This window comes from Scyliorhinus canicula, chromosome 9 (assembly GCF_902713615.1).
Source record: "Scyliorhinus canicula chromosome 9, sScyCan1.1, whole genome shotgun sequence".
In the NCBI taxonomy this organism is placed as follows: Eukaryota; Metazoa; Chordata; class Chondrichthyes; order Carcharhiniformes; family Scyliorhinidae; genus Scyliorhinus; species Scyliorhinus canicula.
In genome coordinates, this window is record NC_052154.1 from 6,338,807 (window position 1) to 6,361,132 (window position 22,326).

Below are 22,326 nucleotides of genomic sequence, written 5' to 3' on the forward strand. Positions count from 1 at the left end.
CTGGCCTGCCTGGGTCTGCTTTCAAAGCCAGCGATTTAGCCCTGTGCTAAACAGCCCCGAATCCTGCGACTATTTCTACGTCCCTGAGTTCTGAAACTCCCTGATTAAATCCTTGCCTCTCCCTCTTTAAAACGCTGCTCGAAACTGACCACAATTGACCAAGCATCCGGGCGCCTGTTTTAATGCAGCTTACTTGTCTGATAGTGCCCTCGTGTTTTGGAATATTTTATTAGGTTGAAGATGCAATATGAATGCACATTGTAGTTTAATGCTTTTGTGACTGTAGACAGTCATTTTTAAATAGTCTGTTAGACAAATTTGATTACTTGTTCGTATTGGAAATTTATAACAAAAGGTTAGGATTCAGATTCTCAGTATATGTGACTGGTAATTTCATTGTGCGGGGCGCTCTGTCTTATTTTGTTTCGAAGTAGCTGAATTGCAAAACTGGGATTTTACAAATGGTGTTTCAGTGTATCAGAATTAGATTCCAGCGGGTTGTATTATACACTCAGTACTCCAGTAATCCCAGCTGTATTTGATCTGTTTGACAACATGGTTTGCAAATCTAACCTCCCCAGAGGGCTGGAATATGAACTAGCTAAGTGTAGGACACATCTCTGTCACAAGACCACAACTTGCCTCCCCAGGCACTGACTGAGCTGAAGGCAGAGCTCGACGCACAAACCATTTTGAGGATCTGCAGGCAACGCTTTTAACTGACATCCTTTAACCAAATCAAAATGGTGAGTTGCCTCATTTGAGAAAGGATGGGGGAGGGGGGATAAGTCAGAATGGTTCCAGCGCCGTCCTTTACATTGTAGAGTGCCATGAATTTAAATCTAGAGGCAGAATTTATCTTATTGATTTGAGACCTCTCTGGGGACTTGGTGTGAAGTGTTAGACTCCCAGACTCTCAACATTGGCACCGTGATCGGGTCTCAGCTGTATCAGGGACAAGTAGAACAGGGCTATATTTGTGTGTGTGTGTTCGTACGTATGTACGTGTGGGGGGATGTGTGCGCATGTGTGTGTGCAGGGGAGGAGGGAGAGGTCTGTGTGTGTGGAGGTGTGGTTTTGTGTGCGTGTTTTGTGTGTGTGGGGGGAGGTTTGCGTGGCATCTGTGTCTGGGAGGAGGTGTTTGTATGTGTGCTTGTGGAAGGCGGGAGAGAAGGTGTGCCTGTGTATGTGTGTGAGGGGTGTGGAGGTACGTGTGTGTCCAGGAGGTGTGTTTGTGTGTGTGTGTGGGAGGCGAGGGAACAGTGGGGTGAGGAGGGGGGCTTATATGTGCAAGGTGTTTTTGTGGTGACAGGAGGTGTGTGTGTGAGGGTGGGGGCCATGGGGTGGGGAGGGGAGGCGTTTTGTATTGGCAGGACTTGTGTATGTATGTGTGTGTGTGTGTGTGTGGGGGGTATGGGGTGGGGAGGGGAGGCGTGTATGTGCTGACGGGAGGTGTGTGTATGTATGTATGTATGTATGTGTGTGTGTGTGTGAAGGTGGGAGCTGTGGGGTGGGGGGGGAGGTGTTATTGCGTTGACGGGAGGTGTGTGTGTGGAGAGGTGGGTGCGGGGGTTTGATGAAGGTGTGTGTGTGTGTGGAGAGGTGGGTGCGGGGGTTTGGTGAAGATGTGTGTGTATGTGTGTGTGTGGAGAGGTGGGTGCGGGGGTTTTGATGAAGGTGTGTGTGTGGGGAGGTGGGTGCGGGGGTTTGATGAAGGTGTGTGTGTGTGTATGGGGAGGTGGGTGCGGGAGTTTGATGAAGGTGTGTGTGTGTGGAGAGGTGGGTGCGGGGGTTTGATGAAGGTGTGTGTGTGTGTGGAGAGGTGGGGTGGGGGTTTGATGAAGGTGTGTGTGGAGAGGTGGGTGCGGGGTTTGGTGAAGGTGTGTTGTGTGTGAGAGGTGGGTGCGGGGGTTTGATGAAGGTGTTTGTGTGTGTGTGTGTGTGTGTGTGTGTGGAGAGGTGGGTGCGGGGGTTTGGTGAAGGGTGTGTGTGGAGAGGTGGGTGCGGGGGTTTGATGAAGGTGGTGTGTGTGTGGAGAGGTGGGTGCGGGGGTTTGATGAAGGTGTGTGTGTGTGTGTGTGTGTGTGTGGGGAGGTGGGTGCGGGGGCTTGATGAAGGTGTGTGTGTGTGTGTGTGGAGAGGTGGGTGCGGGGTTTGATGAAGGTGTGTGTGTGTGTGTGTGGAGAGGTGGGTGCGGGGGTTTGATGAAGGTGTGTGTGTGTGTGTGGAGAGGTGGGTACGGGGGTTTGATGAAGGTATGTGTGTGTGTGTGGAGAGGTGGGTGCGGGGGTTTGATGAAGGTGTGTGTGTGGGGAGAGGTGGGTGCGGGGGTTTGATGAAGGTGTGTGTGTGTGTGTGGAGAGGTGGGTGCGGGGGTTTGATGAAGGTGTGTGTGTGGGGAGGTGGGTGCGGGGTTTGATGAAGGTGTGTGTGTGTGTGGGGAGGTGGGTGCGGGAGTTTGATGAAGGTGTGTGTGTGTGTGTGTGGAGAGGTGGGTGCGGGGGTTTGGTGAAGGTGTGTGTGTGTGTGTGTGGAGAGGTGGGTGCGGGGGTTTGATGAAGGTGTGGTGTGTGTGGAGAGGTGGGTGCGGGGGTTTGATGAAGGTGTGTGTGTGTGTGGAAGGTGGGTGCGGGGGTTTGATGAAGGTGTGTGAGTGCGTGTGGAGAGGTGGGTGCGGGGGTTTGATGAAGGTGTGTGTGTGTGGGGAGAGGTGGGTGCGGGGGTTTGATGAAGGTGTGTGTGGGGAGGTGGGTGTGGGGTTTGATGAAGGTGTGTGTGTGGTGGGGAGGTGGGTGCGGGAGTTTGATGAAGGTGTGTGTGGTGTGTGTGTGTGGAGATGGGTGCGTGGTTTGGTGAAGGTGTGTGTGTGTGTGGAGAGGTGGGTGCGGGGGTTTGATGAAGGTGTGTGTGTGTGTGTGTGGAGAGGTGGGTGCGGTGGTTTGGTGAAGGTGTGTGTGTGTGGAGAGGTGGGTGCGGGGGTTTGATGAAGGTGTGTGTCGGGAGAGGTGGGTGCGGGGGTTTGATGAAGGTGTGTGTGTGTGTGTGTGGAGAGGTGGGTGCGGGGGTTTGATGAAGGTGTGTGTGTGTGGGGAGGTGGGTGCGGGGGTTTGATGAAGGTGTGTGTGTGTGTGGAGAGGTGGGTGCGGGGGTTTGATGAAGGTGTGTGTGTGTGTGGGGAGGTGGGTGCGGGGGTTTGGTGAAGGTGTGTGTGTGGAGAGGTGGGTGCGGGGTTTGGTGAAGGTGTGTGTGTGGTGGAGAGGTGGGTGCGGGGGTTTGATGAAGGTGTTTGTGTGTGTGTGTGTGTGTGTGTGGAGAGGTGGGTGCGGGGGTTTGGTGAAGGTGTGTGTGTGGAGAGGTGGGTGCGGCGGTTTGATGAAGGTGTGTGTGTGTGTGGAGAGGTGGGTGCGGGGGTTTGATGAAGGTGTGTGTGTGTGTGTGTGTGTGTGTGGGGAGTGGGTGCGGGGGCTTGATGAAGGTGTGTGTGTGTGTGTGGAGAGGTGGGTGCGGGGGTTTTGATGAAGGTGTGTGTGTGTGTGTGGAGAGGTGGTGCGGGGGTTTGATGAAGGTGTGTGTGTGTGTGTGTGTGGAGAGGTGGGTACGGGGGTTTGATGAAGGTATGTGTGTGTGTGTGTGGAGAGGTGGGTGCGGGGGTTTGATGAAGGTGTGTGTGTGGGGAGAGGTGGGTGCGGGGGTTTGATGAAGTGTGTGTGTGTGTGTGGAGAGGTGGGTGCGGGGGTTTGATGAAGGTGTGTGTGTGGGGAGGTGGGTGCGGGGGTTTGATGAAGGTGTGTGTGTGTGGGGGAGGTGGGTGGGGAGTTTGATGAAGGTGTGTGTGTGTGTGTGTGTGGAGAGGTGGGTGCGGGGGTTTGGTGAAGGTGTGTGTGTGTGTGTGTGGAGAGGTGGGTGCGGGGTTTGATGAAGGTTGGTGTGTGTGTGGAGAGGTGGGTGCGGGGGTTTGATGAAGGTGTGTGTGTGTGTGGAGAGGTGGGTGCGGGGGTTTGATGAAGGTGTGTGTGGTGCGTGTGGAGAGGTGGGTGCGGGGGTTTGATGAGGTGTGTGTGTGTGGGGGAGAGGTGGGTGCGGGGGTTTGATGAAGGTGTGTGTGGGAGTGGGTGCGGGGGTTTGATGAAGGTGTGTGTGTGTGTGGGGAGGTGGGTGCGGGAGTTTTGATGAAGGTGTGTGTGTGTGTGTGTGTGGAGAGGTGGGTGCGGTGGTTTGGTGAAGGTGTGTGTGTGTGGAGAGGTGGGTGCGGGGGTTGGATGAAGGTGTGTGTGTGTGTGTGTGTGTGGAGAGGGTGGGTGCGGGGGTTTGGTGAAGGTGTGTGTGTGTGGAGGTGGGTGCGGGGGTTTGATGAAGGTGTGTGTGTGTGGGAGAGGTGGGTGCGGGGGTTTGATGAAGGTGTGTGTGTGTGTGTGTGGAGAGGTGGGTGCGGGGGTTTGATGAAGGTGTGTGTGTGTGTGGGAGGTGGGTGCGGGGGTTTGTGAAGGTGTGTGTGTGTGGAGAGTGGGTGCGGGGGTTTGTGAAGGTGGTGTGTGTGTGGGGAGGTGGGCGGGGTTTATGAAGGTGTGTGTGTGTGTGGAGAGGTGGGTGTGGGGTGTCTGTGAGGGTGTGTGTGTGTGGAGAGGTGGGTGCGGGGGTTTGAAGGTGTGTGTGTGTGTGGGGAGGTGGGTGCGGGGGTTTGTGAAGGTGTGTGTGTGTGTGTGGAGAGGTGGGTGCGGGGGTTTGGTGAAGGTGTGTGTGTGTGGGAGGTGGGTGTGGGGGTTTGTGAAGGTGTGTGTGTGTGTGTGGAGAGCTGGGTGCGGGGGTTTGGTGAAGGTGTGTGTGTGTGTGTGTGGAGAGGTGGTGCGGGGGTTTGGTGAAGGTGTGTGTGTGTGTGTGTGGAGAGGTGGGTGCGGGGGTTTGGTGAAGGTGTGCGTTTCCTTAACTGGAAGCACAGAAACCCAGGGTTACTGTTTCAGGCGTGAGAGGATGCAGTGTGATCTTCCCTAATCACTAATCAAAGTCAATGATGTCTAAAGCAACGCTAATATTGGTATTGGGAACAGATCTGGCAACACAATTCTCGAAAATGACACATAATTACTGTTTTATTAAACACAGCCGAATTTACCTCACTTTCTGAGAATAGACAGTCATGTGGTTATCTGAACCAATGGATCAGATCATGATGCATGGTGACAAGCACGGCTGCCTCACAGTGCCAGGAACACAGTTCAATTCCGGCCAATTCCGGTGCAGTTTGCATGCTCTTCCCCGTGTCTGGGTGGGTTTCCTCCGGGTGCTCCGGTTTCCTCCCACAGTCCAAAGATGTGCAGGTTACGGGGATTGGCCGTGATCAATGCGTGTGATTATGGGGAATAGGGTAGGAAGGTGGGTCTAGGTAGGGCGCTCTTTCAGAGGCTAGGTGCAGACTCGATGGGCTGAATGGTCTTCTTCTGCACTGTCGAGATTCTATGCTCTGCAGTCCAGTCACATCCAGTCAGGAACATTTGTGGACAATTAAACAACTAACTGGAGGTGAAACCACCTCATCCTCAATGATAAGTCTTACAACATCATGATGTGGAGATGCCGGCATTGGACTGGGGTGAGCACAGTAAGAAGTCTTACAACGCCAGGTTAAAGTCCAACAGGTTTGATTCAAACACGAGCTTTCGGAGCACAGATCCTTCACCTGAGGAAGGAGCAGTGCTCCGAAAGCTCGTGTTTGAATCAAACCTGTTGGACTTTAACCTGGTGTTGTAAGACTTCTACTGTGCTCACCCCAGTCCAACGCCGGCATCTCCACATCATCCTCAACGATAGCAGATCTCAGCACATTCCGTGCAGCACCAACATTTACAACCATCATCAGCCAGAAGCGCTGAGTAGATGATCCATCTCAGCCTCCTCCTGAGACCTCCAGCATTACAAATGCACATCCTCATCTCAGCCAATTTGCTCCACGTGATATTAAGAAATGGTTGACTGCACTGGCTGGAACAATGGCCTTGGGCCTTGGACTGCACATCCTGCTCTATTAATAAAGAATTATTTTACTGCCTTTCCTACGAGGTACAAAACAAGTCCTTATTTGCAAGTCAGGAGATCGATCCCATAAGACCATAAGACATAGGAGAAAAATTCGGCCACTTGGCCCATCGAGTCTGCTCCGCCATTCAATTATGGCTAATATTTTTCTCATCCCCTTCTCCTGCCTTCTCCCCAAAACCCCCGATCCCCTTATTAATCAAGAACCGCACGGTAGCATGGTGGTTAGCATAAATGCTTCACAGCTCCAGGGTCCCAGGTTCGATTACCGGCTGGGTCACTGTCTGTGTGGAGTCTGCACATCCTCCCCGTGTGTGCGTGGGTTTCCTCCGGGTGCTCCGGTTTCCTCCCACAGTCCAAAGATGTGCGGGTTAGGTGGATTGGCCATGCTAAATTGCCCGTAGTGTCCTAAAAAGTAAGGTTAAGGGGGGTTGGGTTACGGGTATAGGGTGGATACAGGGTTTGAGTAGGGTGATCATTGCTCGGCACAACATCGAGGGCCGAAGGGCCTGTTCTGTGCTGTACTGTTCTATGTCTATCTCTGCCTTAAAGACACTCAGTGAATTGGCCTCCACAGCCTTCTGCGGCAAAGAGTTCCACAGATTCACCACCCTCTGGCTGAAGAAATTCCTCCTCATTGATCGGCACAGGCTGGGAGGGCCGAAGGGCCTGTTCCTGGGCAGTAATTTTCTTTGTTCTTTTCTTTTCTTTGTTCATCTCTGTTTTAAAGGATGGTCCCTTTAATCTGAGATAGTGTCCTCTGGTTCTAGTTTTCCTACAAGTGGAAACATCCTCTCCACGTCCACTCTATCCAGGCCTCGCAGTATCTTCTACGTTTCAATAAGATCCCCCTCATCCTTCTAAACTCCCAACAAGTACAGACCCAGAGTCCTCAAACGTTCCTCATGCAACAAGTTCTTCATTCCAGAGATCATTCTTGTGAACCTCCTCTGGACCCTTTCCAAGGCCAGCACATCCTTCCTTAGATTCGTGGCCCAAAACTGTTCACAATACTCCAAATGGGGTCTGACCAGAGCCTTATACAGCCTCAGAAGTACATCCCTGGTCTTGTATTCTAGCCCTCTCGAAATGAATGCTAACATTGCATTTGCCTTCTTAACTGCCGACTGAACCTGCACATTAACTGTCAGAGAATCGTGAAGAAGGACTCCCAATTCCCTTTGTGCTTCTGCTTTCTGAAGCATTGCCCCATTTAGAAAATAGTCTATGCCGAGATTCCTCGGGCAGGATTCTCCCGTACCCGGCAGTGCGGGGGGTTCCGGCGGGACGGAGTGGCGTGCACCACTCCAGCGTCAGCCCGCCCCATCCGCACCTTCAGGGGCTAGGCCGGCGGCGGAGTAGTTTGCGCCCCGCCAGCCAGCATGGAAGGCCTTTGGAGCCACGCCAGCCGGGGCCGAAGGGGCTCCGCCGGCCGGCGCGGGTCTGCACATGCGCGGGAGCGTTAGCGTCTGCTGACGTCATCCCCATGAACGCGCAAGGGGGGGGGGGTTTCACCTACGTGTCGGCCATCGCGGAGGCTAACACGGCCGGTGTGTAGGGAAAGAGCGCCCCCACGGCACAGGCCCTCCACGGATCAATGGGCCCCGATCGCGGGCCAGGCCACCGTGGGGGCACCCCCCCGGGCCAGATCGCTCCGCGCCCCCCCCTCAGATCGCCTGGAATTCTGTGTTGAGTAATTCACCTCCTGATTCGCCAAAGCCTGTCCATCATCAACAAGGTTCAAGTCTGGAGCGTGATAGAATGCTCTCCACTTGCTTGGAAGCCTGCCAGATTGGCACTTCATCCACAGCATTAGGTATTCACTGGATCCACCTCCAGTGCTCAATGGCAGCAGTGTGTACTATTTACCAGATGCACTGCAGCAATCAGCAAGGCTTCTTCAATGTCCCAATCCACAACATCAGGGTCTGGACTCTCCGTTTTTTGGGACTATGTCCCCACGCTGTCGTGAAAACTGTGGTCTTTTAAGCCAGAAAAACTGGCCTCAAATTGTCACAGATCCGGTGGGTGGGATTCTCCGACCCTGGGCTGGGTCGGAGAATTGTCGGAGTGGGGGGGCGGCGTGATTCACACGACGCCCCTTCGATGCTGGTCCACCGGAGAATTGCCGCCATTGGCGCCGGCGCGGTTGGCGCAGTACCAGAGCGGCTCCCCCCCCCCCCCGGCGATTCTCCGCACGCTATGGGCCGAGTGGCCACCGAGATAGGCTGAGTCCCGCCAGTGCCGTTCACGTGTGGCCCTACTCGGCGGGACCTGACCATTCATCCTACGGGGGGGCGGCCTGGTGAAGGGGAGGAGGGATCGGACCCCAGGGGGGGGGCCTCCACCATGGCCTGGCCTGCAATCGGGGCCTACCAATCGACAGGCGGGCGACTCCTGATGGGTGCATGCGTCGCTCCAGTGCCGTGCTGGCCCCCTGGGCGGCAAAGGATCGCTGCTCCTAGGGGCGTGTTGACGCCATCATAAACACCGTCGCGTTTAGCAGCAGGGTCAGAGAATCCCGCCCACAGTCTTGCAGCGGGGTAGCAGGCACCTGTCATGGAGCTTGCAGCTCCAGCTGCCGATACGGCCCCCGCACCTCCGGGTCAGAGGCCGTGCATGTGCACGGCTGTGGCCTCCAGCGGCCACGTCGTGCTCTATGGTGGACTCAGACCACAGACCTGGACGTGCAAATTAGTGCCCCGCATTGGCCGCTCGCGCGCCCCAGATCGCCCGCTAAAATAAACCCCAGTCCCAAATGAGGCACCCTCCCCCCCCCGCCCTCCGACTGGCCCGTCCCCGACTGTGGCGGCTCTGAAATGAGTCCTCAGCCGCCAGACGACATTCCTGAATGGCAGGACCACATTAGAAATACGCCGTCGGAATTCGTTCGATCGGGGGCGGGGAATAGCGGGGCTGGCCTCTGGCAATGGCCTCAAGCGGTGGATGCTCTGCACGCCGTTCTCCCTGAGTACGCCCGCTTTTCATGGGGTGGAGAATCACTGAACTCCAGTAATACTTTTCTTATGAATCACGGGTCCCGATTTCATGCAGGAAACTGGATTCTCCGTACCGTTGCTGAGCGCGATTGTGGCGTTGGGGCGCGGAGAATCCAGCCCCAGTTCCTCGAAGGACAAAGGCAGCAGATGCATGGGAATGATCCAGATCGGGAGCACGCACACCCACCCGAGCAATGTAAAGTTCCAACCTTAGGTTTCTACTTGATCTTCAAAGGTCACCAAGCAAATTCTGGAAAACCCAACTCCACTATTCAACTCTATACCCCCCTGGACAATATTAACCCTCCTGTCCCAACAGCTATGAAAATAGTTTGCCAAATTCTCTGAACAAAGATGTACCCGTTTAAAATTAATAGACATATTAATATTTTACATTTCAATATTCTATTACATGATTACCCGACAAGAAAATCTGCAACGTAAATTATTGCGAATATTTTATCCTCAATCATTGGCAGGTGGCTCAAATCACACTTTCATTGCTGATCCTCGCCTCCCTCATTCACCTCCTGCGAATACGATGCTGTTTTCCCCTGTCCCACACCCCCTCAACCCAACCACCAGCCTTCCCCATTGGCAGATGGTCTTTCCATCTGCTATTTGTTCTCTTGTCTTATTAACTACCGTCCCCTTCATCTTAACACAAGGATGATATTTAACCCTTCACACCCACAGCAGGTTCCAGGGAAAATCTGCCTTCTCCGAAGTTAGGGCACCAGTAATAAAACTAGGGGAAATATTGCTCACTGCAGTGTCAATCCAGGTTTTTGATGACACCAATACTCCCTGGCCAGCTTCCCCCATTCATTAAAGCTCAGCTCAGCATCCTCTATTCCCCTCCTGGTCATTTAATGGTCACAGATCATGGCTTCATTCCACCATCACGGTGGGCAGCACAGTAGCATTGTGGATAGCACAATTGCTTTCACAGCTCCAGGGTCCCAGGTTCGATTCCGGCTTGGGTCACTGTCTGTGCGGAGTCTGCACGTCCTCCCCGTGTGTGCGTGGGTTTCCTCCGGGTGCTCCGGTTTCCTCCCACAGTCCAAAGATGTGCAGGTTAGGTGGATTGGCCATGATAAATTGCCCTTAGTGTCCAAAATTACCCTTAGTGTTGGGTGGGGATACTGGATTATGGGGATAGAATTAGAATCATAGAATTCATAGAATTCTGGACACTAAGGGCAATTTATCAAGACCAATCCATCGGTGGAGGTGTTGACCTTGAGTCGGGTGCTCTTTCCAAGAGCTGGTGCAGACTCGATGGGCCGAATGGCCTCCTTCTGCACTGTAAATTCTATGATCACGACACCATTGCTCCCGTCTTCACGCCCAATCTCAGTTTGTTTTCTATCGCCCTCCCTTCTTTACGTCAGTCTCGTCAGCTGGGTCTTCAGTCCCATCACCACACCGCCCACTTCTCCATTACTTCACTGCTGACCTCCTCTTTGACATCCACCTCTCTCTCGTGGAAGACACGTTGAAACACGCCGCACATGATAGGTGCAATAAGCTGTTTTCGGAGTTTGTCGGCACACAGTGTGGTACGGATGCTCAGCCACAAGCACTCAAGTAACACGCGAGCATGTTACCCTCAAAGTGCTTTCCACAATGAATTACTCTCGAAGTGCGGTGACCTTTGTTGTTGGGGAAATGCGGCAGCCGCTCTGCCCCAACTGAGTCCCACAAACACAAACAGCTCACTTTGCAAAAAAACCATCTGAAGGCATTTCACGGGAACACGGAGAAATTAGGCCAGGGAGACTTGGGTCACTGGCGTGGCTTTTAAAGGAAGGGACAGAGACGGAGAGGTTTTGGACTTCAGGGAGGGGGATTTGGGATTTTAGAGCCCACCTTGGTGAAGGCATAGTCGTCAACACACAGAGAAAGGGAGGGAAGGGGATTTGCATGGTAAATTCACCAATGCAGTGCTCACAAAGAGCATAGAACATAGAACATAGAACAGTACAGCACAGAACAGGCCCTTCGGCCCTCGATGTTGTGCCAAGCAATGATCACCCTACTCAAACCCACGTATCCACCCTATACCCGTAACCCAACAACCCCCCCTTAACCTTACTTTATTAGGACACTACGGGCAATTTAGCATGGCCAATCCACCTAACCTGCACATCTTTGGACTGTGGGAGGAAACCGGAGCACCCGGAGGAAACCCACGCACACATGGGGAGGACGTGCAGACTCCGCACAGACAGTGACCCAGCCGGGAATCGAACCTGGGACCCTGGAGCTGTGAAGCATTTATGCTAACCACCATGCTACCCTGCTGCCCCATAGGTTAGTGAATCTCCATTCCACTCCTGCAGCTCTACCTCTTGACCTTCACACTGTTTGCACACAGTTCCTCAGTGAGAGTGCATTATTGCCGAAATGGCCCCAGCATGGGGCCTGATGTCATTTGCAAACTGAACAAATATTGCGGCAACTTTGGCATGTGGAACTGTCTTCTCAAAATAGTGTGATGTTGTGACAGAGCAGGGCAGGGATTTGTGATATAATATATAATCCATCAGCCTCATATTACAGACTGCAACACGGGACACATGTGGGATGTGGAGTAATATCCCAGGGAATGAGATGAATCTGTTGCTCAAAACACTGTACAGATGGGGAGGATATCTGCCTCCCACAGAGCTGGACGGGAATCTATAATGTTCCATCAGGCTTTTGGCAACCTACACATGACAGCATTTGTGAGATCTGTAGGTACATACTCCCACTTCCTTTAATTAGAGACTGGGCGAGAAACAGGGCCAGTTACACACCGCTGAGTACCAGGGGGGATCTTTGCCAGTGAGTTAATGAAAGCAGGATTGCGAAATCTAAAAGGTGTTGATATCCAGGTGTGAGTTACAGACTGGAATCTAATCGAGGTTTCAGGGTGGTTTATATATAGAATAACAGATACCCGAGAGTGAGTTACAGACTGGAATCTAATCGAGGGGTTCGGGGTGGTTTATATATAGAATAACAGATACCCGAGAGTGAGTTACAGACTGGAATCTAATCGAGGGGTTTGGGTGGTTTATATATAGAATAACAGATACCCGACAGTGAGTTACAGACTGGAATCTAATCGAGGGGTTTGGGTGGTTTATATATAGAATAACAGATACCCTGTACTGAGTTACAGATTGTAATCTAATCGAGGGGTTTGGGTGGTTTATACATAGAATAACAGATACCCGGGACTGAGTTACAGACTGGAATCTAATTGAGGGGTTCGGGGTGGTTTATATATAGAATAACAGATACCCGGGACTGAGTTACAGACTGGAATCTAATTGAGGGGTTCGGGGTGGTTTATACATAGAATAACTGATACTCGGGACTGAGTTACAGACTGGAATCTAATCGAGGGGTTCAGGGTGGTTTATATATAGAATAACTGATACTCAGGACTGAGTTACAGACTGGAATCTAATCGAGGTTTCAGGGTGGTTTATATATAGAATAACAGATACCCGAGGGTGAGTTACAGGCAGGAATCTAATCAAGGAATTTCGGTGGTTTATATGTAGAATAATAGATACCAGGGAGTGAGTTAGAGACTGGAATCTGATCAAGAGGTTTGGGTGGTTTATATAGAGAATAACAGATACCCGGGACTGAGTTACAGATTGAAATCTGATCAAGGGGTTCAGGGTGGTTTATATAGAGAATAACAGATACCCGGGTGTGAGTTACAGGCTTTAAAAAAAATAATCTTTATTGTCACAAGTAGGCTTACATTAATACTGCAATTAAGTTTCTGAGAAAAGCCCCTAGTCGCCACACTCCGGCACCTGTTCAGGTACACAGTGGGAGAATTCAGAATGTCCAATCTACCTAACCTGCACGTCTTTCGTGACTTGTGGGAGGAAACCGGAGCACCCGGAGGAAACCCACGCAGACCCGGGGAGAACGTGCAGACTCCGCACAGACAGTGACCCAAGCCGGGAATCGAACCTGAGACCCTGGCGCTGTGAAGCCACAGTGGAGTCCAGAGATCAGGGAGATCATGGCGACATTATCAATGAAGTTGGGGTGGAGATCGGTGCGGTGGCAGGCAGGACCGAAGCTAGGTGGGCAGAGGTCATTGGCTTTCTTCCTGAACGGACAGAGGTTCTCCTGGTCAGACTGGCCGAACTGATGATCGCTGCCCCTGCCTCCCAGGTGGCATCGGCTGCCCTGTGGTTGGTCCTCCCACCCCCTCAGGGGGAACAGGATGCTCCGTTTCACCTTCCCGACTGCAGCAGCCTGAGCAGGTCAGCATTCCCGAAGCGTGGAGCAGGTCGAGGTAGTGGCATGGCTGTGTGTGTGTGCCGACCAGAGAGTGTTTGGAGGCAGCTTCTGAGCAGCTCCCTCTTGTTAGAGGAGCTGCCACGTGCTGCCCAGGGGAAGTAGCTGGCGAGACAGTCAGTACCACCTTGAACCTCGTGACGAATCATTTTGGGCAATAAATGTGGGTAAATAGGGGCCAGGGTCTTGCCGGCTTGGCTGTCGGGAAACATCCGGGAAGTTGCCCCCAATATGGCACTTAGAACGTCTCCCGTTAAATCGCGCACATAATAACCAATCCCGGGAGTGGAATCTAACCGAACGGTTCAGGGGGTGTATATATAGAATAACAGATGCCTGGCAGAGAGTTTGAAGATGGAATATTCAAGCTGCAGTCTTGCTATGCACTCACGGTTGGAGCAGCTGAATGATCGGAGTGTGAGTTATGTTTTGGGGGGGAGCATTTGTGCTAACTGAGCTCTGCAATAGTAACTCTGGGGAACGGAACATTGTCTATTCAACTGCCTGACGCCCCCCTGTATTGACGAAACCCTCACTGCGACAGTGACAAGCAGAATAAAGTCCCCTCACCCGTCAGATTTGTCAAACATTTTCAGGAGGGGAGGAAGATAATGGAGAAGGCTGAGAATGAAAGTACTGAGCGATAAAGCTGGTGGTGGGGCAGGGGGTTGGGGGGGGGGGGGGGGGTTGGCTTTTCCTCCTTTGGTACATCCTGCGTTGCACAGCTTGCTCTAACTCCTCGGATTCATTCTCCTCAGATATTCCATTGAGCAACAATCGTACCTGGACAGATCATTCACCATCAATGCACAGAATGGGATTATAAAAACCATGGAACCGCTGGACAGAGAGCTAACGGCCTGGCAAAATATCTCCGTGATTGCAACAGAAGTCAGTGAGTATTGAGATGCTGATGCCTGAGTCGGCAGAGTGTTGTGAGTGAACCTTGGTTCTCCATGGCTTTGTGACGGTTTATCGAGTTGAGTTACGAGGCTACTGGAAAGGTGCCGGCCATTGATCAGCACAAAGCTCTGATTCAGAAGGAATGGGTTCAAGCCTCATTCCAGAGACTTGTACATAATCCAGGCTGGCATCACTGATGCCAATATACCGAGGGAGGTGCCATCTTTCAGGTGAGGAGTTAACTCCAGGCCTTGTCTGCTTGTTTGGTTGGATAGAAAAGGTCCCATGACACACTCCAAGGAAGAACAAAGGACTTAACCCCAGTGTCCTGAACAAACTTTATCCTTCAACCGACATCACGAGATGACCTGATCATTATTCTTATATTAGCCCGGATGGGTGAAAGATAAAAATCTTCCAAAACATGTTTCTCTCTCCCGCGTTACTATTCTTGGTGAGATTGTGCTATGGCTGCCACGTTATGTATACAATCGCGGTGACCGCACATCAAAAAGTACCTAATTGGCTATAAAATGCTTTGGGGGCTGCTGAGGATGTGTCGGGTGCTGGGTGGATGTAATTCTTTGCACAAACTTAGACTGCACTTAACGAAAATATGAAAGAAGGTTTTCTTCTCCTGTATTCAGGAATGAAATAAAAGATCCCACAATACTCCTCCAGGAAGAGCTTGGAAGATCTCACTTGTGGCATCATTTTGGAGGGGCAGGCAGAGGAACAGACGGGAAAATAGGATAGGAAATCCAGTTTTCCTCTTCCTGGTCTCCAGCTAGTATTTCTCAGAGTTCAATGAGGTTGAACATTCTGATTTTATTAACTCCGAAATACAGGGAGGGAAATTAAGTAAGGATCTGAGACGATGCTACTCTCTCCGGCACCAACCCCCACCCCATCCTTGATGCTCAGAATTTTTCAACTTGGATTTCTCTCGCTGTCTCAGAAATAAAAATCAATTTGCAGATTACATGCCGTACTCGAAAGTAATTGCTTGTCACTCCACTTTGTCAACACAATTGATTTGGCAAACCCGCCTCATTAAAATGGGATCCTTGCCATTTTTCTTCCTCTTCCACTTAATTTTGCTTATTAAAAATAATAATAATCGCTTATTCTCACAAGTTGGCTTCACATGAAGTTACTGTGGAAAGCCCCCAGTTGCCACATTCCGGTGCCTGTTCGGGGAGGCCGGTATGGGAATTGAACCCCCTGCTGCTGGCTTTGTTCTTCATTACAAGCCAGCTGTTTAGCCTACTGTGCTAAACCAGCTCCTGGCTTTAATATTCATTCTTGAAACGTGGGCATCGATGAAAGGATCGGCATTCTTGTCCATCCCCTGGTATGTGCGATTTGTAAGGATGGTTCAGAGGGCAGTTCAAATTCCGGCATGTTGATGTGGGATTGGAGTAATGTCTTTGCCCAGATTGGATAAGGAGGCGGTTGGAAATTAACCTGTTGGATTTTTGTTGGTAGGTTCTAAAAAGCCCAGTTATTCCACTGAGGTCCCCGGTTCGATCCCTGTCCCGGGTCACTGTCCATGTGGAGTTTACACATTCTCCCCACACTCACCCCTGCAACCCAAAGATGTGCAGGGTAGATGGGTTGGCCATGCTAAATTGCCCCTTAATTGGAAAAAAAATAATTGGCTACTCTAAATTTATAAAAAAAGAAGAAATGCAAGTCTTTCCTTTTCCCAGCCTTCCTTTTTATTCCATTTGTATTCTTTCTTTAATTCTTTCATCATTTTTACTTTCTGTCGCGTGGTCAGAAACAGTGAAGTTGGGGCTGTTTGGACACTCCCCTGGCGTACATCAGCATCCCTTTAGTCTGCCAGTTCACTTTTTAGTCAATTTATCAAATTACGGATTCAATCCAACGAAGGTTTGATGAATTAGTAGTTTCATTACCCTGGCACTGCTTAACCCACCGGGGAGAACTGCATTTAGACTCTCTCTGTCTCATTGTGGGTGGGTGTCTCCATCAAATCCTGTGTTCCCTTTGACGTGATTACTCAGCGAGTGTCGTTTTTGGAGATTAGTGCTTTGAGGACAGGTAAACAATGGTGAGAGAGCTTGACTGCTCAGAGTCACAAATTGACAAGGACGTGCCAAGTCTACACAGTGACTATTCCTGTCGCTCTGAGCAGATGGCTTTTCCAGCAGCAGTATTTCAAGCTCTATCCCCTCCCAATGTGGCAAAGTTCCTGAAATTAATCCTTGATAGCAGCTCGCTGGTGTTATTTAAACGAGGACCCAGCAGGGCCAAGCGTGGGTGAGCATTCGGCTTCCTGCTCGAGTTCCCAACCTCCAAGGTTGTCCTGGGATCTCCAAACGTAAATGGCAACCTCATACACACCTGCTGTGCGCAAAAGTGCGGGTAAATTGTGTCTCTCATCCATTGGCATCAGTTGTCAATGTACTGCAGATGGGAAGAGTGGGACAATGAGACTGTATGGCTGCGTGGGGATGTTGGATATGGATGGCGATGGGGATGCATCCAAACAGATTTTGCAACCCACAGCCTGTCCTCCTGGCGCCCTGTTCATTCCGCACCCGGGAATACACTACCACCCCCCGCCACCCGCTGCTCCTGATCACCACGCTTTAGCCACAGACCACTGGACAGCACTCTTATCTCTTTAGTCACAAAAGTGCGGCCGATATTTACCAGCGTGTTTCCGCTGGCAGAGGCAGCTCGCCGCAGTATCTTCTGGTTCCGCTGAGCTATAAGGCTCGCCCACTTCGCTGGCGGCGTTTGCCTTTGGCGGAATCGGAAAATCCCACCGACAGGAAGAGCTGTAAAATCCCACCCTGTGGTTTGAACACCCACTGCCAGAGCCAAGCCCAAATTCTAGGCTGGTACATCCGCACAGGAAGGAATGCTGAAATGATGGATGTGCTGTCTTTCGCATGAGAGTTAAGCCAATGCTCCCGATGACCTTCTCAAATGGACATGTTAGATGCCATGGAATGATTTGAAGAAGAGCAGGAGAGTCATCTCCAGACCCTTGGTCAATATTTATCCCTTAACCCCCATCGCTAAGAAGAGGTGACCTGGTCATTACCACATTGGTCTCTGTAGGAGCTTGCTTTGTGTAAATTGGTTGCTGTGTTTCCTGCATTACAACAGTGACTGCATTTCAAAAGTGTTTCACTGAGTGTAGAATATGTTTGGGCATCTTCAGGTAGTGACAGGCACAAATAAATGCAACTCTTTTTTTAATACTACACCATGGCTCCAAAGTAGTTGTTTACCATTTGAAGAACATATCTGCCTGCCTCACTCTTCCTTCATGTCCCTTTCCTCACAGATGGTTTCATATGTTCCCCCCCCCAGCGTTTATTATTTCATTTTTTTCTTCACTCTCTGTGCAGACAGCCTCCCCACTGTGCCGGTTCAAACTTCTCCTCGGTATGCATATGCCTTCCTGTTGATCTTTCTGTTCTCTTAGATGTACCAGCTGATTGCTGAGATAGAAGGATCTTTGACGGGAGACTTTGCTGTTCACCTTGACTGACACTTGAATTTATTGAACTGAAAATAGACCAGGAGTAGTTCATAAGCTACCTGCATATCTGAGCCTCTCAGATGCTGGGTGCTTTCAGATTGCATCCCTCTGATCTGTGAATCCCCTAAGTTACCGATGTATGATGCTTTGAAAAACAATATTTTCTGAAGATTTGTGTGTTCAGAGCCAGTAAACAAAAGTGAGAGAGTCTGGCTGCGCAGGAGCTGGAAAGAGGCGGGGCTAAATCCCACCAACAGCCATTCCTGTCACTCCCAACATGGAGGGAAATCATTCCTCCAACATCCCAAATTCTCACCCAGGAGGGAAAGTGACCTGGGCCGGGATTCTCCCCTACCCGGTGGGGTGGGGGGTCCCGGCGTAGCGGAGTGGCGCCAACAACTCCGGCGTCGGGCCTCCCCAAAGATGCGGAATTCTCCGCACCTTTAGGGGCTAGGCCCGTGGCGGAGTGGTTTCCGCCATGCCGACTGGCGCCAAAACCGCTGCCAATGGCCTTTGGCACCCGCCGCCCGGCATCGGGGCTGGTCGAAAAGGCGTTCGCCCGGTCCGCGCATGCGCCGCTGCGTTCAGCGGCCGCTGACGTCACCACCGGCGCATGTACGGTAGGGGGGGGTCTCTTCCGCCTCCGCCATGGTGGAGGCCATGGCGGCGGCGGAAGAAAAAGAGTGCCCCCACGGCACTGGCCCGCCCGCCAATCGGTGGGCCCCGATCGCGGGTCAGGCCACCGTGGGGGCACCCCCCAGGGTTCGATCGACCCGCACCCCCCCCAGGACCCCGGGGACCCGCTCGTGCCGCCAATCCTGCCGGCACCAGAGGTGCTCCAATTCCCACCGGTGGGAGAGCCTGTCAGCGGCGGGACTGCGGCCCATCGCGGGCCAGAGAATCGCCGCGGTGGGGGCACGCCGATTGCCGGGTGGTGGAGAATTCCGGCCACGGCGGGGGCGGGATTTACGCCGGTCCCAGGCGATTACCCGACCCTGTGGAGGGGTCGGAGAATTCCGCCCCTTAATTCTGGACAGCCGTCTCCCGATATATTTTTTGATTCATTCATTGAAATGTGAGCATCACCGGAAGGCCAGCATTTATTACCCAAACCCTAATTGTCTTTGAGAAGGTGGTGGTGAGCAAATTCGTATGGTGTAGGTACACCCGTAGCCCCTCTTTGTTCAGCAGTCCTGCTAAAACTCAAAGCTATTTTAAGAGAGCATTTGAAAGTCAAACAGGTTGCTGTAAGTCTAGAGCTACATGTAAGCCAGGCAGGGTAGGGATGGTAGGTTTAGACCATAAGACATAGGAGCAGAATTAGGCCACTAAGCCCATTGAGTCTGCTCTGCAATTCAATCATGGTTGATATTTTCTCATCCCCATTCTCCTGCCTTCTCCCCATAACCCCTGATCCCCTTACTAATACAGAACCTATCTATCTCTGTTTCAAAGACCCTCAGTGATTTGGCCTCCACAGCCTAATGCGGCAAAGAGTTCCACAGATTCACCACCCTCTGGCTGAAGAAATTCCTCCCCATCTCTGTTTTAAAGGATCGTCCCTTTAGTCTGAGATGGTGTCCTCTGGTTCTAGTTTTTCCTACAAGTGGAAACATCCTCTCCACGTCCACTCTATCCAGGCCTCGCAGTATCCTGTAAGTTTCAATAAGATCCCCCCCCCTCATTCTTCTAAACTCCAACGAGAACAGACCCAAAGTCCTCAAACGTTCCTCACACGACAAGTTCTTCATTCCAGTTCTTCATTCACTGAAAGGACATCAGTGAGCCAGATGAGTTCATACAACAATCCGGCAGTTTTGAGATTGTTAGCAACGAAACCGATATTTTCTTCCAGATTTATTAATTACTTCGATTGAAATTTCCCAACTCATGTCTCTGCAGCATTGGACTAGTCCTCTGGATTGCTAGTCCAGTCGCATTACCACTCTGCTGCCATTCATTCAACTGAGGCCGGAGGCCCAATTTCGTGTGAGCTTCGGGCCTCCTGGTTCAGGGCCCTGTGTACAGGATTATCGTGAAGTCACCAGGAATTGAAATATCTCATTTGCATCTTTGCAAGAATCCTGGGAATTGAAGAATTATACATTGGATGCAAAAACTGATTTTATAGTTGCCCTGGGCATTTTGTATTACGGATTCCTGCACATCTGGTTTAGCACAGGGCAAAATAGCCGGCTTTTAAAGCAGACAAAGGCAGGCCAGCAGCACGGTTCAATTCCCGTACCGGCCTCCCCGAACAGGCGCCGGAATGTGGCGACTCGGGGCTTTTCCCGGTAACTTCATGTGAAGCCTACTTGTGACAATAAGTGATTTTCATTTCGTTTCATTTTTTTTTTGACATCTGGAAGTTGTTTTTATGCTTCAGTGCCTTGGCAGTATCCTGAGAAAGCGGGAAGTCAGGGCAACGAGCAGGAAATTCATGAAATTCAAGTCAGGCATGAAGGGGAGTGTGTGCTCGAGACCAATCCTCAAAAACCCAGCAGATTTCAAGCCTTGCTTATTATGCCGGAGACGGGAAAAGTTTGAGCCAATTGAATTTTGAATAATGTTTGAATTTTTGTTTTTTTCTGGTAACTGCTTTTGAAGTGATGACTATATTTAGGGGTGTGTGGAGGACTGGGTGTCGTGGCAACTGTATCCCAATTTTTTTCTTTTGGTGGAACGTGATTGGATAGAACTTTGAAGTTGAATTCGATTGTGGGGTAATGTTTTTGTGAGTGAACAATGAACTAATCAAATAGGAAGGAGAAAGACACAGGGATGTCAAAATGAAATTGTCAGAAACGGATGAACTGGTGATTTCTCTCATTTGAATCTTGCTGTGCAATAAAGTGGCGGCTGCATTTGTCAACACCACACTTCAAAACTGATCTTTTTGTTGCCCTGAGGAGATGAAAGACAACTCTTATCAACGCAAAGGAGTACGAAAGGAGAAAATCTTAACTTGGCTCATCGCACGTTTAGGCGGGAACCCTCCAGCCCTTGCCACCAATCCCGCTGAAGTTGACTCCCGCCATGACTTCAGCGGGATGAGAGAACCCGTCGGCCGCCAATGGCGGGCCAGCTCCTCTGCGGGAAACCACGGCGCGGGGCAGGGGTGAAGAAGTCTGCCCTTTGTTTCTGTCAGCCATACCCATGCCGGCCCACTGTGGTCACATGATGCTCAATCATGGTTATCGGGAAGCACGGGCAGTGGTTAGCACTGGGACTGTGGCGCTGAGGACCCGGGTTCGAATCCCGGCCCTGGGCCACTGCCCGTGTGGAGTTTGCACATTCTCACCGTGTCTGCATGAGTTTCACCACCACAACCCAAAAGATGTGCAGATTAGGTGGATTGGCCATGCTAAATTGCCCCTTAATTTAACAAAAATAATTGGGTACTCAAAATTTATTTTTAAAAAATCATGGTTATCATCCACTTATTTCATCCCTTCCCACACATCATGTACAATTTGCTCCAATACAGACTTCAGCCGCTCGTTAAATATCCTTCCACAGCCTATGTATAATCTCCTTATTATGGACTCTTTGATAAGGACCCAGGAAGCCCACACTGAGTAAAGAACTTAGTTTTATTTACAGTTACGTTATATACAACTCCCGGTTGATCGCTGCCTTACTGGACGACTTTTGATACACAACTGAAGAGCGAGTTCCCGTGCTCCTCAGTGTGGAAGGTCATACCGCACGAGAACCACGGGGAAGATAATCATTTTCACCCTGAAGGTCCTGTTTGAGGTATTACAGACTCCAAACCCCCATTTAATCACCTCCCATAGTTCCTGGGGTCTTCGGAGTCTCCGATCTCCGACACCGAAATTGCGTTTGGCGATCGGCCGGAGAACCCATCTTGGCGCCAAATATGGGGGCGGCACCGCTTTTGCAATGTTCCGCCCCCTCCAAAATGGCGCCCTCTAGGAATTTGCCGCCCGCCGTCGGTACAGCCTCAGGACGTTAGCTGAGGCCCTCCCCCTGATCCTCCGCCCCCGATGGGCTGATTACCCGATGGCGTCGGTCACTCAGGGTATTTATTTTCAGGAACTCGGCGCAGTGGCTGTGGACTGAGTCCAGCGCCGCTACGGCGGGGGGGGTGGGGGGGGGGGGCAGAGGAAGCTGATCCGTCGGCAGGGGAGGGCTTTGGCAGGGGCTGTGGGCCCTGGTGGGGGATGGTCCGGGGGTAGCGGACCTGGCCAAAGGGGGTGTCACTATTTGGCAGGCCGGGCCTGGACGCGGCCGTTGCAGGTCCCCGCCATGCGCATGCATGGCTATGGGCCCGGCAATTCTCCTGCCGTATCGGCAGCAAGATCCGGGGGCTCTATGCTGCCGTCCTGCTAGCCCCAACCAGCCAGAGGACCGGTGGTTATTTTGCGCCATTTTTTCAGTCGTCAAACGGCACCGTTCCCACGCCGTCATCAGCACTTTGGGCGAAATTCTCCCCCCCCCCACGACGGGTGGGAGAATAGGGGGAGGGCCTTCCCGACTTTTTTGACGCCCTCCCGCTATTCTCCCCCCCCCCCCCCCCCCCCCCGC

General features: G+C 51.6%; 1 protein-coding gene across 1 annotated transcript in view; it reads left to right on the forward strand.

The window, feature by feature from the left end:
• Positions 1-22,326, forward strand: part of LOC119971087 (cadherin-11-like) — a 209,250-nt gene that overhangs the window by 154,056 nt on the left and 32,868 nt on the right. The window contains 1 exon segment of the mRNA XM_038806239.1: positions 14,108-14,244. Coding sequence (XP_038662167.1) covers positions 14,108-14,244 — 137 coding nt within the window.